Source organism: Poecilia mexicana, unplaced genomic scaffold (assembly GCF_051168715.1).
Source record: "Poecilia mexicana isolate PSO_F unplaced genomic scaffold, ASM5116871v1 scaffold_20, whole genome shotgun sequence".
Lineage (NCBI taxonomy): Eukaryota > Metazoa > Chordata > Actinopteri > Cyprinodontiformes > Poeciliidae > Poecilia > Poecilia mexicana.
Genome location: NW_028263389.1, coordinates 21405972 through 21422927, shown reverse-complemented (window position 1 = coordinate 21422927; position 16956 = coordinate 21405972). Strand labels below are relative to the sequence as shown.

Sequence of the window (16956 nt, the reverse complement as noted above, 5' to 3'; positions counted from 1 at the left end):
CAACAAACCCCATGATCTGCACAATGGTTTTATTAGCCTCCAACATTTCTGGATGCTAACTTACAAATGAAAAATACAACTGTGTTCCTGAACTTCCAAAATAAAAGTATAAAGAAAAGAAACATTAGATGAGTGATAAGTTAAGTCTGCGCAAGCAGAATTTTAACTGTTGCTCAATAACATTCAGAGAGCGATCTGGCGCCATCTTCTGTTGACTGAAATCAGAATCTACTTTATTCGGCATGTTTATGATTAAGAAATATCAGCAAACTACGAATAGGAATATTGATGGTAGAAGAAAAAAGGAGGAGTACATTTACGCCAAATAAATCTTTAGAAATTTTCTGATTATGATTAATCTGAGAAATCTTCCAGAAAAAAGTTTTTAAAAAAATCCAAACGTGGAAAATTTTCCTTGTTCCTTAACATTTCTGAGATTCATCTCAAAATTAGATTTTTAGCACATTTTCAACTTTTCAAAATCAGAAATTTCCAGGTTTAGTTTTTCACAAGGTTTCTGAAATAAATCTCAAAGTTTCAGATTTTTTTTCTTGCAATTTTGCGACTTTTTTATTTTTTCTGAGGTTTTTGCCAAAAATTCATTCCTATTTTTTTCCTCCTTCAGTTCATTGTTCAAACTGGTCATCTTCCAGTATAAAGGAATTATTTATGTAAAATCAGCTCTTATTTCTTGCTGTAAAGTTATTTGTAAGTTAGTTTTGTCTTATTTCAAGTGTACTAAGAAATTTGCTCTAGAAACCAGACAAAATACTCGGTTAGACATTTGTTTTTTCGTTTTGCAATGATTGGTTTGACTAAATACAATAAAAGTTGCAATATGTATAAAATGTGCTGTACAAATAAACTTTATTGGCTGATTTGCATTATTGCATTCTGATATATGTAAAATACATTTCTTCTGTATGCAAAAATACCAATCAGAAAAAGTACTTGGTAAGATTTTGTGTTCTTCCTGCTAACAAACATTTTATTTCTTATATAGATTAAGTTTTAAGTCTGGAATCACTTCTTCCCTCAGAAAAGAAACTCCCAGTTTGCTTATTCCCCAAAGACTGGAGAAGTAACGACCACAATCAGGTCATCGGTTCTGCTGTTGGCCGACAGCCAGAGCCGTGTCTGTCAGGCGCTAGCCGACGTCATTTATTTTATTCGTTTTTAGGACAGCGGAGCAGGAGAAAGGAAACATGATAGCCCACCGGGGATCTGCTCTCTCATGGCGGTACAGCAGCCTACTAATAGATTTCACAGCCATCAACTTGCAGTGCAGCGATCTCGACGTTACGGAGTGAGAGGGACACACACAGTATTGCACAATGCTGAGTATACACAGCTGTGAACTCTGGCATACTTTTACTACAACACACGGACATAACTCACGCTGACTTCTAGTTACATGTGTCAGCAAACCTCTGCGGTCTCTGAGGGAATTGTTACGGAATAGGTCGAAGTTCTTCAAACTGGAAGCAGCTTTATTCAAAATATAGAGATTTACTTTTACAAAGCGCATCATCTGCAACCTGCAGACCGTTTTAAACAGCTGAATAATAATTAAAAAGGAATAACATTAAATGTTCCTTCAGTTTGAATTATTGCATTTTCCTTTGGCAAAAAGTCAAATCATGATGTATTCTTTAAAAAATGTAGGTCAGGCATGTTTCCTTGCTTTTTGAACAAAAGAAAAGGAAAAAATGTCATATTATATTATGTAAACACTATTTCTAATCTCGGCGTTGTTGCCTGATTAAATTTAAAAAATATGAGTTCAAGTGTAAGATATACTGAAAATACAGTTTCCAAAGCAACACAGGTGAGAAAACTGACAAACATAAACAAATGTTTCATATAAAATCAGCAGAGTAAAAAAACAAAAAAAATTAAACATAGCCTTATCTTGATCTAGTAAAGAGTTTGAGTTCTTTCAAATGATGAACTTTTAAACGTTGCTAGGCTGAGCTCTAAGCACCTTTTAGCATTAGTAGCTGTTAGCTTGAGTCACCATCAGCTTAATCTATCAGTCATTATCTTGATCAATTGTTTTCCAGCTGTTAGTTTAAAAATCCGACAGTTTGAGTAGATGCTAAGTAGCAGTAAGCCTCAGAAGTCACTAGCCTAAACAACACCAAACAAGTAGCTCTGAGCAGACGTTAGCTGAATAGCTTAAGTAGATATTAGCTTGGATCTCTGTAATCTTAAGCAGCTAAAAATTTAAGTAACAGTTAGCGTTAATACTTTCAAGCGTGAGTAGTTATTAGCTTGGGTAGCTGTTATTTTATCATCTGTTAGTTTGAGTTGCTATTAGCCTAAATTGCTGCTAGCTAAAATGAAAAGATTCCCCAACAAAGTCCAACTTTGGGAGGCTTTCAAGCTTATTTTTCCAACTCGGAAGTTGAAATTTCCAACCACAAATGGATCACAGCATTAGCTTCACTAGATTTCAGTTTGTTTAGCTGTTAGCTTACCTATCTATAACCCTGACCAGCAATCCAATGAGTTAGGTATTAGTTAGAGTAGCTTTTAATTAAAATAATATTTAGTTTGAGTAGTTTTCAGTTTGAGTAGTCATAAGTTACTACCATGAGTTATCATTAGCTTTAGTAGCTGTTGGATCATTTAGCTGCAAGCTAAAATAAATGTTGACCTTTAGTTAATATAGATGACCACTAAAGGGACTTTTACACTGCAAGAAGCGTTAACCTACATTCCCACAAGTGAACAGTTAGAATAAGTAGTAGCTAGGTCATGTAGTAATTAGCATTAGCTTGGTTACTAGTAAGCTAAAATAGCTAATTGGTATTAGCCATTTGCTTGAGTAAGTGTTCACTTGTTTTGTCGATAAAAACTTTGTTTCTGAACTTTCGCTACTTTACCATCTGTTACAAGATTAACAGTAACGATGCGAAAGTTTTAAATAAGACGTTTTGTTTGAAGTGAACTCTGAAATATTGTATGTTTGGTACTTCAATATCTATGGATTTCAGGAGCCAAAAAGTGGCCATATTTACTGCTTTAAATTATATAATTAATGTGTAATAAATTTAATTAATTGCAAAAAGTACTTTGAAAACAGCTGCTTTGTGGCCTGTACATCACCTTGTTGTGTCCAACTAAAATGTCAATTAATCAAAAACACTAAACCTTTAAATAAAATACATAAATAAATCATGAAAACGCACATAAATGACCTAATTAACAAATATATCAAATAAAATGTGCCAAAGTACAAATTTATAAATTGTACAGACACTAAAGTAAAACACTGATCCATTATGCGTTTTTGTCCAGTGGCTGACTTTCTTTTTTATTAAGTATGTGTGAATTCATCTTCTTTTAATCCAGTGTAAAATTAGCTTACATAAAAAAGTTTTCTTTTTCTTTTTTAGAAATTTCAAGAAATAAATAAGCCATAAATATATTTCCTCCCCTCAAAACATTGACCCATAATAATATTTGCTTTTCATAAATATCTTTTTTGCTCCATTTTCACTAAAATATTCAGATCCAGTGAGTTTTTTTTAAAGTGTCTCTGAAGCAGTAAATCATGTCTGTTTACACTGCAAAAACACAAAATCTTACCAAGAATTTTTGGTCTAGTTTCTAGTTAAATACATGAGTACACTTGAAATAAGACAAAACTAAGCTAAAGATAACCTTTTAGCAAGATATCAGAGCTTGTTTAGGTCAATAATAAATATTGTTGAAAAAGTGCCAGCTCCACTGGCAGATTATTTCACTTTATCTGCCAGTGAAACAAAAACTTTTTCAAGGAATTATTGACTTAAACCAGCTCCTATTTCTTGCTAAGAAGTTACTTGCTAGTTACTTTTATTTTATTTAGTGTGGAATAAGAAATTTGCACTAGAAACTAGACCAAAAATACTTGACAATCGTTTTTTTGCAGTGTAAAGATGTTTATGCTGCTGCTTTTGTTTTGTTTTTGGGTTTCCTTTGCACCAATTTTTAAAAATTCAACTAAGCTCCCATATGTGTGGAGTCCTGCTCATAGGTTCTGGTCCAGCCAGCGAATGTAGTTCCTCATGCTTCTCTGTCCAACGCTCGACATCATTGGCAGGTTCGCAAACACCATGCAGCCATGGAAACCGTCCTCGTAGTGGTCACTCGTCACCTCGACGCCAGCGTCCTGCAGCCGCCTGCCGTACATCAGACCGTCGTCCCGCAAAACGTCAAACTCGCACGTCATCACATACGCTTTGGGCGTTTTACCCAGAACCTCCTGCTCCGCCAGCAGCGGCGCCGCCCTCACGTCTATCAGCCCCGGCACCGCGCCCACCACGCCTGGCGATCCCTTCTCCTCAACGACCGGCTTGAAGTTCTTCTTGCGCTCGGCCGGCAGCAGAGCGGTCCAGTTCAGCTTGGAGCGGGTGGCGGCGCTGATGGCCCGCTGGTCCAGAGCGCTGTGGTTGTTCGCCAGCAGGACGGGCTCCAGGGAGGAGTCGGCGCCCAGGTACTGCAGCCAGAAGCGGGCCATGTAGGGCCTGTAGAGGATGGGCACAGCCTGGTTCTGCTGGTACGACGGCGTGTGGAAGTCGAGAGCCTGCAGCACTGGGTAGATCAGAGCCTGGGCTTTGAATTTCACCTGCAGAGAGTCATCCAGGCTGAGCTGCAGGAAAAAATGAAATATACCAGTTCAGAGGAAGATTCCTGACCCAAACTGAACCGGGCCAGTCACAGTAACAAATGTCACCCTGAAGTTATTGTGATTGTTGAGACAATTTCCAGGTAATATGATGGAAATGGTATTATAAAAATAATAATAATAACGCAACCACACATTCTCAAAGATAAAAAAAAACTTTAACTTCTAACAAACATTTAACATTGGAACATCAAAAAATAAATAAAACAGAAATTACAAAGTGAATTATGGAGTCTCTAATGAAAACTGTCCAACAATAAAAGGTCTAGATGAGACTAAATCACCAAACTGAAGACATTTTATAAAATAAGCAAGTCATACAATTAAACAGACTTCAGTTAGTTTATAGGTTTCATCCGAATTTCCAGTCTTTCTTGAAATGTTTGAAACCATTTTCAAATTATGGCTCCACAGACGTTAAGATCTTTCAGTTTTTCTTTAGACGTTTGCTGATTCTTCAAACCTTTCCTCACCAATTTCAGGCCCATGTTTTGTTTCGACGCTCTACTTTAGTGCATAAATCATTCAGGTATAAAAAGACTATTAAACACATGGGACATATCGTAGCACTTCCACTTTAGCTTTGCTTGCTAAATTGATAAAGTTTGTTCACTGGCAGGCAGGTGAGTTTTAAATGTTAAAATTTAAACGAGTTTCAGTTATTAATCTTCCAGCCATACCAATACTGATGTTTGACCACGCATGCTAATTAACATAGTTAGCAAACAAGCTTTCTTTTTTTTTTAAGTTTTCAACTTGACAGAAGAAACTAGAAAGGTTTATTTACCAAATATTTTTGGTTTAGTTTCTAGAGAAAATATCTTAAGTCACATGGGCACTGCGCCGTTACCTAGCAACCCAAGCCCCGTTACCTAGCAACCTGAGCTGGGTTCCATTTGAAATAAAACAAAACTAACTCACAAGTAACTTTTCAGCAAGATATAGGAGTTTGCTTTAAGTAAATAATTCCTTAATTTTGAGAGATAAATTCACATATCAAATGGTAAAAATGTCATTTTATCAGTGAATTTATCTAACAATGGAACAATAATTTGTTTAATCAATATTAAGGAATCACTGACTTAAAATAAGCTCATATTTCTTGCTGAAACGTTACTTGTAAGTTAATTTTATCTTATTTCAAGTGTACTAAGAAATTTGCACAAGAAACTAGACAAAAATACTTGGTAAGACATTGTTTATTTGCAGGGTGACGGGGTGTAGGACCTTCAGTTATTTAAATAATGAATTACCGTATTTTCCGCACTATAAGGCGCACCGGATTATAAGGCGCACCTTCAATGAATGGCCTATTTTAGGACTTTTTTCATACATTAGGCGCACCGCATTATAAGGCGCATAGAATAGACGCTTCATACTCTATTATTACACATCCACATTAATAAAGAAATGGTCCCCGAGTACTTTATATAGTAGGCTGGCCCAGTCGTTGTTTCACTCACGGTGTTGGTGTTGCGATATTATGCCCAACTGCTTTCTGGGTAACACAGACCAACCGACACGCTGCCGCTGCAGTCTCTGTCTCTCTTCCCCTGCCCCTCCCCCCCTTTAAATGTATTATCAAACTTTATTAACAAACCAGTGTTCTGACAACTATCCCAGCATGCACCGCGCACCACTTCTTCTACGGGGGAAAAAGAAGTTGGCGGCTGCTTACCGTAGTGGACCAACTACGTAAGCAGCCTACTGCATGTCTGTGTAAACATGACGTCTTTCATTTCGATCTGAGTTAATTAGCGTAGCATTTCTGCCGGATTTTCACAACATATCAGCCACGACAATGGACAGGGGAACCAACAAGTTCATGTCATCTTTTTTGGACGACATCAAGGTGTTTGAGCCACTGGATGCCTCCAACATTGTGCGCGTCACAGCTAAAAGCTACCGACAGATGAGGAAAACAGCAGATCCTCACACCCTCAGCATAAATATAGCTGTGGACAAGATCACTGATGCCTGTTGTTCTTGCAAGGCTGGGTAAGTCGGCATTCATGGTTTTGAATGTACATTAGCATATGTTTACTACTGTAGCTTGTGTTTGTGAGACGGTCACGCACGTGGTAGCTGCACTGTGACCTAAAATGGGCATTAGCCAATGAAACGCGGCCCCTGTGGTAAAGTCCGTTGCTGGACCTGTTGTGGCTCAATATTGGTCCATATATAAGGCGCACCGGATTATAAGGCGCACTGTCGGCTTTTGAGGAAATTGAAGGTTTTTAGGTGCGTCTTATAGTGCGGAAAATACGGTAATAGAGAAATAAATTAAAACCTGGATGTGCCTCTGCGTAATATTTGTTGGTTTTTTACCTCCTGAGCCACAGCAGCAGCCAGGTTTCCTCCAGCGCTGTCTCCAGACACACAGAGCCGCTCCGGGTCGATGTCGTACTGCTGCAAGAGTTCAGCAGACAGGAAGGCCCGCGACGCTGCCACGGCGTCGTGGTACTGATCCGGAAACACGGCCTCGGGAGCCAGGCGGTATCTATGACAGGACAAACGCAACATGGCAGCATTTAAAGTCTAAATCATCAGACTTTTCTTGCTCATATTCCAGTTTCTGTGCAGAAATCATTTCCTGGTCTCATGAGTTCAACCGTGTCCAAGACAACTGAACGAACCCTCTGTTTGCTGAAACGGACACAAACTTACCGTGAAGTTGAACATAAAAAACCTCCTGTTTCATGAAAGCCACAGCAGCACTGCCGCTAGCAAGAAGAAAGTAAAAGGAGTGAATTTGCTGATTTAACTCCCGACACTCACTCCACAGACATTATGACGGCGTCCAGATCCTCCGCCATTTTCCTACACAGAAGGTCATAGGAGCGCATCTCTGCAAAACACAAGCGGTAAAATTCATAAATAAGGAACATTGTGATGTAAATGGCAGATTTACTGAGTGGTCGCTGTAATAATTTGACATTTCCTGGCATGTAAAGGAACAGCTGGTGGACAAAAACAGGAAAATGATGAAACAATCCGGCAATATTTCATGGAAAATAAGAGTATAAACATCTCAACTTTGTTCCAGAGGAACCATGGAAAAACTGTAGCATGTTGTTTCCTACGATGGCTATGACTGATGCAATAAGCAATAAATCAGTTGATCATGTAATAAATTAAAACAAGCTCAATAATTTCCATTTACATAATTTATAATTTTTCTCTTTTCTCTCTTTCTACCAAAACCTGGATGATAAAACTCCTCAGTCTGATGTTTTGGTCTCAACTAAATCCTTTTTTTAAGGACTTTTTACTGTATTTATCTGTTGTTTTGTTTATTTATTTTGGATATTTCAAATGTTTTCCACTCTTGTTAAATATTCATTAAACTTTAAAGTTTATTGCTCTAAGAGGATGAGTTCTTGTATTATTATCACCATCATATTACTTGAGTATGATCTCAAAACAATATTATCATTCATGGCAATAATTTCTGGGACCATTTATCATCCAACAGAATTTGATATCTTTAGTTTATTTTAAAGAACAAAATTAAAAATAAAACTCTTTTTTGCCTCAGAATTAAGAAAATAATGTGAGGAAACATGAATTTACATATTGGTTAGCAAGATAACAAAAGTTTGGCAACTGGAAATGTTTTGTATCCTTTATTATTTTATTGAATCAGATAAATGTTTAGACTACTCTCACATGTTTCGGTCTAAACTTTTAATAAACCATAAAATCTTGAGATGTTTTGTATTTAAGTCTTATATAAACTGCAGGTATTCCAAAATTAGAGCAAAAATATAATAAAAACATCAAATCTAGGATTAAACCCACTTGCGCTGCCGAGCGCCCAGCCTCCTCCGTGGAAATAGATGACTCCTCTTCTCAGCCGGCTGTCTCCGTTTGGTTGAAACACGCGGGTGGGGACGCCTCCCAGGGTGGAGTCGGTCACCTTCACGGTTGGACTGGAGCGAGCCTCGATCACCTCCACCCAGGACACCACCCGGTTCAGCAGGCGAACACGGTGGCACACGCCCAGGGAGTGGGCCGCGTCGCTCTGAAATGCACAACAAGCTGAGTTCACAACAGATCAATGACGTAAGATTCAATTATATACACTGAAAGTTGAGTGGAAGGAAAAACAGTGGCACAAATACCCATTTAAGAGTGGATAGCTTCAAACTCCAGACGATAGACTAAACCCCCATGAACCGTGTTTCTGTTGTTTTTTTAAGCGAATTCTTAAGTATGGCATTAGATAAAGTTGATGGAAAAATTTCTCAATTTCATAAAAAAGTTTTTACACTTGCTTTTTTGGCTTTTCCGAAAAAGAGTTAATGCCCAAATGGGGGCATTTTCTGAAGAAGTTCTGACGTAGCAAATTCCACGAGTTGGGCTGTGCCTTACCAGAGGCACAAAACTTGTAAAAATTTCTACATTTTGAATTATTCTTTTATTTTTACAGCCAAAATCTGACAAAATTATACTTTACATAGCCTGGTTGCTTCACTTCAAACCATAAAATGTAAAAAAAAAAAAAAAAAGCCTAATTTGTATTTTCTTTTTTGAGACATTTTAAAATTTGGTTAGAAATATAGTCCCAGATAATCCAAAATAATCACCGTGTTAGAAACAAATCCATATGAGTTTTACTTTTTGCTTTAAATCACTAATTTATAACTTAATTAAAACTAAATAACCTTTTAGTGATATTTTATTTTATAGAAACACAGTGGATGTGAAACCTGCGGGAAACCTTTTCACCCCTCTGTTGAGTAAAGGGGTGAAATCATTGGGTAGAGTGCCAAACCTGTCCTCTGAATACACAGGAAAAACTTGTTGCTCTTTACAAAGACCAAGGCGCAGCATCGTCTGCTGAAAGCCATTAGATTACCGTCTGTGGAGGCAGGTTACCATCGCGGTCGGAGGAGTTTTTCATGTTGTTGCAGCATTCTGTGCTTTCTGTTTGGACCTCATGGAAATTTTCCCCAATAAAAAAAATAAACTGACGAACATAGAAATGAATAATTATCTGATGCACTAACAACAATTTGAATTTGAGGTTTTTATTTATCATTTTTATTAGGATGCACCACTCAGTTGACAAACAGTTCCTCTTTGACCAGCAGCTCAAACAGTGTGAAATTTGGCTTTTTTGATCATCATAAAATGCATCTAAATTAAATATTTGCATCTCTGTCAGTCTGTAAAATGCATAATCAGCCAGTCATTTCATCCACTTTCTTTTCAGCTCAATAAAAAACGGAAACAGATTAGAGACAGAAGTGAAAATTAAGACGATCACAATGTTTCTGTTGGAGTCAAGAATCCACAAGCCGACATGTGTTCCATTTATTTCCACATGGTTCAGTGTTTAAAACACAAAAAGCATTTCTGCAAGATCTAAAAATTTCAGTTCAATCATCTTAATTAAAAATTTAAAATTTTCACAAGAGAAACTACAAATCCCATAATTCTGTAACAACAAAACCAACTGTAACTGTAAAAATAACTGAAATGAAACGTACAGGTGTTTAAGTTTGGTAACCTTGGTTGGAAAAAACCAAGTTGTATTGAAACACGTAGACGGGCCAGAAAAACCAGAGATCTCCATACACTTTAATAAAGAAAATTTGTACACAAATATGAAACAAAATCCCCCCCCCCCCCAACACACACACACACACACACACACATTTTATGTACTATTTTAGCTGAGATTTTTTAATTCAGCTTTGTAGGTTTTTTGTTGCTTTTATTTTGTATTTTCCTATGCGATTCTATTTTAATCTCTTCAAAAAATGACAGGCAGCTGCCTGTGGTGGGTTATTTAACCCACCACAGGCAGGTGGGTTAAATAACCCACCTGCCTGTGGGTTATTTAAACCCACAGGCAGGTGTTAACTTGACCTGCGCGGCTTTAACCTGTAAAACTTGATCCCGGCTGCGGTGGACCGCTACCTGTCCGCCGGTGTTCCACCACATTCAGCGCATCACTCTGCCACTCACCGCCCGCATGAAGCTCCGGAACAGCGCGTCCAGCAGCATCAGCTTCCACGGCTCGCTCACGCCGCTCGGTAGCGGCAGGTACACGTAGTAGGCGGCCGCCGCCAGCAGCACGGCCCCGGCCAAACGGAGCCTCATCGCGCAGAAGAAGAAGGAGGAGGAGGAGGAGTGAACCTGCCCGGGAGAATCATGCGGCACTGCCCGCTGTCAGGTCGCCAACGGTTGGGGAGGAGGGAGCGGAGAGGGTGGGAGACTCCGTCAGGGATCGACGAAACCCGGAGGAATGACCCCGATTTTAAAATAAAAGCACAAAATGGCACCCAGAGCGAGATTTTTCACGATGGAGAGAACGTCTCTACATTTTATTTTGAAATTCTCATGTCGGAAGTCATTTACGCCTTGCGTAAGTATTTTGCTCATGGGAGTTGTAGTTCTTCGTGAAAACGGCCGTTAGTTCAGTCTGTGACTAAGCTAACTACAAAAACGAACCACCAAGCTAAATCATAACTCAATCCGATTGGACTGTTTTTTAAGCATTTAAACAGTCCTGCGTTTGTGCTTGATTATTATTATTGTCAATTTTGACAAAAGTTTTATGTGCCCAACAGTCATTTCGGAATTGAAGATCAGAATTTACAGATAACAGAAGAGTAAACACCATATGTTCAAAGTTGTAGTGGTCCTGTTGAAATGATCCAGCGGCACATCTGCCTTGTCAACCAATGGCAGGAACATATTTTCACAAAATCAAATTTATTTTGTACAGAATATGTTAATTTACTACATGTGACATAAAAACAAATAATAAAAAACAATATGCACAAAAGTACTTTTATTTTGTCCTTTTTTCCCTCTATATATATATATATATATATATATATATATATATATATATATATATATATATATATATATATATATATATATATATATATATATATATATATATATATGTTTAAACTGGCTCTTTTAAACACCAGATCTCTTTGTGCTAAAGCTCTATTAATTAATGATTTCATCACCGAGCATAATATTGATGTTTTATTTCTGACAGAAACATGGCTGAATGACAATAATGAAGCAATCATACTAATTGAATCAGCGCCTCCTACATACAATTTTTTAAGTGAGAATAGAAAACATAAAAAAGGAGGAGGCGTGGCTTCAATATTTACAAATACCATGAACTGTATTAAAATCTCTCTGGGTCATTTTATGTCTTTTGAGTATCTTGGAATTGAGGTAAAAGGCCACAAAAGAACTTTGATACTAACCTTATACAAAACCCCAACATATGAGGAAAATTTCTTTATGGACTTCAATGAACTTCTATCTCTCATATGCATTGACTACGATTGTTTGATAATTGTCGGTGATTTCAACATTCATGTTGACAACCCCCAAGACCGAGGGGCAAAAAAGCTATTTGATATATTAGAGAGTTTTGGTTTAACACAACATGTCAAACAAGCAACACACACTCATGGACACACACTGGATCTGGTTATCAGTAAGGGTGTGAATATTTCCAATGTCTCTGTAACTGATGTCGCCCTGTCGGACCACTTTGCTGTTATCTTTGAATGTTCTTTATCCATTAACCCACTTGGACAAACAGCTACTATCACAAAACGTACTTTCACAGAAAACACAGCAGAAACATTTAATCAAATCTACTCTGCTTCCTCGCCCTTAAACTATAATAACGTAGATAAGTTGGTAGATGATTTTCAGTGCAAACTTTCAGATATCATTGATTACATTGCACCCATTAAAGTGAAGGTTGTGTCTGGTAGGAAGAAATCTCCATGGAGAAATGCACAAACAGTTCAATCTACAAGACAACTCTGCCGTAGAGCCGAACGGAAATGGCGTAAAACTCAACTACACGTTTATTATGACATCTACAAGGAAAGACTACGTAACTATCACACAACACTAAAACTTGCAAGAGAGGCTTTCTTTGCAGATGTCATAAACAAAAACACTAACAACGCCCGAGCTTTATTTGCTACTGTTGACAGGCTCACAAATCCTCCTGTGATGCTGCCACCTGAACTTCAATCTAATGCCGCCTGCAACAAGTTTTCCAGTTTCTTTTCAGAGAAAATTCAAAAGATCAGAGGATTAATCTGCACATCCACTCCAAAGCCAGTACCAATGCTGTGCCCAAACAAAACAAAAGCAGTAAAAATGACCCAATTTCAACTACTTCATTATAAAACCCTAGAAGAAATTATAAGTCAATTAAGCTCCAGTTCCTGCTGTCTGGATGTCCTACCCACACATTTCTTTAAGAAAGTCCTGCCTGTCGTTGCTAATGATCTGCTCCATATAGTAAACACATCGTTGTCTTCAGGTGTTTTCCCCCAGACTTTGAAAACAGCAGTTATCAAACCACTGATAAAAAAGAACAATCTAGACAAATCACTACTGCAGAATTACAGGCCGATCTCCAACCTCCCATTCATCAGCAAAGTTATTGAAAAAGCAGTTTTTAAACAATTAAATAACTTCTTAACAATAATGAATCGCTTTGACTCCTTCCAGTCTGGTTTTCGTGCTCACCACAGCACGGAGACGGCCCTTGTAAAAGTGTTCAATGACATCCATATAAACACAGACTGTGGGAGAACCACAGTGCTGGTTCTGTTGGACCTCAGTGCAGCTTTCGACACTGTTGACCATGACATTTTACTGAATCGACTGGAGAGTTGGGTCGGACTCTCTGGTCCAGTGCTCAACTGGTTTGAATCTTACATAAAGAACAGGAATTTCTTTGTTTCAATCGGAAACTTCTCATCAGAGAGGTCAAAGGTCACATGTGGGGTACCCCAAGGCTCAATCCTAGGACCCCTTCTTTTCAATATTTATATGCTCCCGCTGGCTCAGGTTATAGCAGGAAATAAGATTAGCTACCATAACTATGCGGATGATACACAGCTCTACATCACGATGTCACCAGGTGACTCTGAACCCATCCAATCACTGAACAGATGCTTAGATCAGATAAATGTGTGGATGTGCCAAAACTTTCTCCAGCTGAACAGAAACAAAACTGAAGTTATTATCTTTGGACCTAAAGAGGAGCGAACTAGAGTCAATGCTCAGCTTCAGTTATTACAACTGAAAACCAGGGATCAGGCCCGAAACCTGGGAGTAGTGATGGACTCTGACCTGAACCTTCAGAGCCACATAAAGACAGTCACAAAGTCGGCCTTCTATCACCTGAAGAACATCTCCAGGATTAGAGGACTAATGTCTCAGCAGGATCTAGAGAAACTCATCCATGCGTTTATCTTTAGCCGTATTGATTATTGCAACAGCATCTTCACAGGTCTGACTAATAAATCAATCAAACAGCTGCAGCTGATCCAGAACGCTGCTGCTCGCGTTCTCACTAGAACCAGGAAGATAGAGCACATAACACCAGTTCTAAAGTCCCTACACTGGCTCCCTGTAGCTCAAAGAATAGACTTTAAAATACTGTTGTTAGTTTATAAATCACTGAACGGTTTAGCACCACAATACATTAAAGATCTGTTATTGCTGTACCAACCGTCTAGACACCTCAGATCTTCTGGTTCTGGTCTGCTCTGCATCCCCAGAACCAGAACCAAACGAGGAGAAGCAGCATTCAGTTTCTATGCACCACGGATTTGGAACAAACTTCCAGAAAACTGTAAAACAGCTGAAACACTGGGTGCCTTTAAATCTCAACTTAAAACCCACCTGTTTACAGTTGCTTATGGCAATTGATGCCTTCTATGTATTTGCGAGTGACTGGGAGTCATTGCGCGTATATAAAACCCTGTAAATTCTAGACTAACAGGTAACCAATTAATGCACAAAATCCGCGTAGGACAGCGAAAGTCCTAGCGCAAAATATTCGCGAAACAGGCGGACGGAGCCTGGTGCTGCAAGGCTGGAGGCCTTGTCCTGTTAGGCTGTGATTTTATCTTTTCTTTTTATCTTTTTATTACTTTCTTTTTCTTTCTCACTGTTTAACCCTGTAAATTCTAGACTAACAGGTAACCAATTAATGTACAAAATCCGCGTAGGACAGCGAAAGTCCTAGCGCAAAATTTTCGCGAAACAGGCGGACGGAGCCTGGTGCTGCAAGGCTGGAGGCCTTGTCCTGTTAGGCTGTGATTTTATCTTTTCTTTTTATCTTTTTATTACTTTCTTTTTCTTTCTCATTGTTTAAAATTATGTAAAGCACTTTGAAATGCCTTGCTGCTGAAATGTGCTATACAAATAAAATTTGATTGATTGATTGATTGATATGTGTGTGTGTGTGTGTTTGTGTATTTTAGCCATTAAACTGTGAGATTCTGTCCATTGACCCCATAGAGGGTGATCTTGATCTAAATCTGTGTAGTCTCTAATTTATGTTTCACAATAAATGTATTATGTATGTTAAAGTGACTCTCTAGTGTTCTGGAGAAAAAAACAGGCAAATTTCCTAAACTTTGGTGATAGGTGCTGTTTTCCACCAAAAAAGTCCCTGTATGGTTTCCCCATGCAGGAAACACTTCTCTTGTAAGATAATTGACCACACCAGCCTTCAACTACTGACACCTGTTTCCATTTACCAAAACAGAATTGGAGGGGGAGGTATAAAATTAAGCAACAGCAGTACACAAGTTATTGCGTGCTGTCAACTTAGGTTGACATTATGGCTTTTCTGTTCAGGTATGTCAAACTAGAGTAAGTTAAATGTTTTTTTTCCTCCTTAAACAGTTTTTATTAAACTTTTTTTTTATTCCTAGGCTGGTGATGGTGTCCTTATTGGCATTGGAGATATGTAAAGTAAAAGGTAAGGTTGACTTGTGTAATTTTCAATATCTAGTGAAACAAAGACTTAACTTGAGTCTGCTTTTCAACAGCTTCATATGTGCCTTCAAAGCCTGAGGTTGGGATTCTAACTTGGGGTCCAAACAAACCACACAAACTCCCAGATGTGCAACGCTATGCCCCATGGTTTCCAAGGGGTTTCCATGGTTTCTTTACCCCTCAGCAGGAACAGGGCAGTAATAAACTTCAGTTGCCTATTGAGCCGAAGTTCCCAATTGGAGGTCCAGTCCCTCTGTTTAAGCCACCACAGTTTCCTAGAGAGCCTCCTTGTCAAGCAGGTTCTTGCAGGTCACCAACATTCCCTGTTGAGCCAAAGTACCCAATAGGTGGTCCAGTCCTTCTGTCCAACCCACCAGCGCTTCCTATTGTGCCAGAGTACCCATTCAGACTTGTAGTCCCCCTGTCCAACCCACCAATGCTACCTGTTGAGCCAAAGTACTCAATAGGCCATCCAGGCCAGCTGTTCTACCCATTAATGCTTCCGATAGCCCCAGAGTACCCAGTAGGATTTCCAATTCCTCCCTTAAACCCACCAATGCTTCCTGTTGAGCCCAAGTACCAAGCAGGATTTCCAATTCCTCCCTTAAACCCACCAACGCTTCCTGTTGAGCCCAAGTACCCAATAGAAGGTCCAGTCTCTTCAGTGAAGCCACCACAGTTTCCTAGAAAGCCTCCTTGTTCAAGTAGAAGACAATCAGGTTCTTGCTGGCCACCAGCTTACCCCACTGAACCAAAGTACCCAATAGGAGGTCCAGCCCTTCCATCCAACCCACCAGGACTTCGTGTTGTGCCAGACTACCCATTTGGATTTCTAGTCCCCCAGTCCAACCCACCAGCGCTTCCTGTTGAACCCAAGTACCCATTTGGAGGGCCAGTCCCTCTGTTTGACCAACCAGTACTTCCTGTTGAGTCAAAGTATCCAATAGGAGGTCCAGTACCTCAGGTCCAACCACCACAGCTTCCTAGTAAGCCTCCTTGTTCAGTGGGGAGTCCCTTTAGTGTTTGTAGGCCACAAACATTCCCTGTTAAGCCCAGGCATCCTGCAGAGGCTCCAGTCAGCCACGGCCTAATGCCTTTATTCCAAACCTTGGAGTCTGGGAAGGTTCCTAAAGAGCCCCCGCATCATGGAGAGCCACCCAAGAGTCCAGGATGCTATAGCAAATGGCCATTTCTGCAATCAAAGCCCTGCATCTAGAGCACTTCAGAAGGTTGGTAATTTTATGAAGAGGAACTTCAACTTTTTACAGTCTTAACTTGACTTTTTTTTTTTTTTTTTCTTTTTTTGTCCTAGGTCCAGAAGTAATGACACCAAATTATTCACCTCTGTCAATAAAGGACTCATTACAACACTTATATTTTTGTTTTATTTTGTTCTTTAATAAAGTGGCTCTAATCTTATTGGGGTTATTTTTCTACTTTAATTTCATAAACGAAAACCTGCCTGCAAAACT

The 16956-nt window shown here is 38.9% G+C and overlaps 2 protein-coding genes across 2 annotated transcripts; one reads left to right on the top strand and one right to left on the bottom strand.

Moving 5' to 3' along the window:
* Positions 1–848: 848 nt before the first annotated feature.
* On the bottom strand, positions 849–10924 carry LOC106933892 (neutral cholesterol ester hydrolase 1-like). The gene is made up of 5 exons (XM_015013419.2): positions 10652–10924; positions 8477–8699; positions 7454–7523; positions 7004–7175; positions 849–4639 (listed from the first exon to the last, which is right to left on the bottom strand). Exons 1-5 carry the CDS (start codon positions 10784–10786, stop codon positions 4019–4021), a joined length of 1221 nt encoding a protein of 406 aa, XP_014868905.2. The 5' UTR covers positions 10787–10924; the 3' UTR covers positions 849–4018.
* A 4320-nt stretch (positions 10925–15244) lies between these two features.
* LOC106933878 (uncharacterized) lies at positions 15245–16858 on the top strand. The gene is made up of 4 exons (XM_015013405.2): positions 15245–15343; positions 15421–15467; positions 15538–16713; positions 16797–16858. The coding sequence occupies exons 1-3, from the start codon at positions 15327–15329 to the stop codon at positions 16698–16700; spliced, it is 1227 nt and encodes a 408-aa protein (XP_014868891.2). The 5' UTR covers positions 15245–15326; the 3' UTR covers positions 16701–16713; positions 16797–16858.
* The last annotated feature ends 98 nt before the right edge of the window (positions 16859–16956 follow it).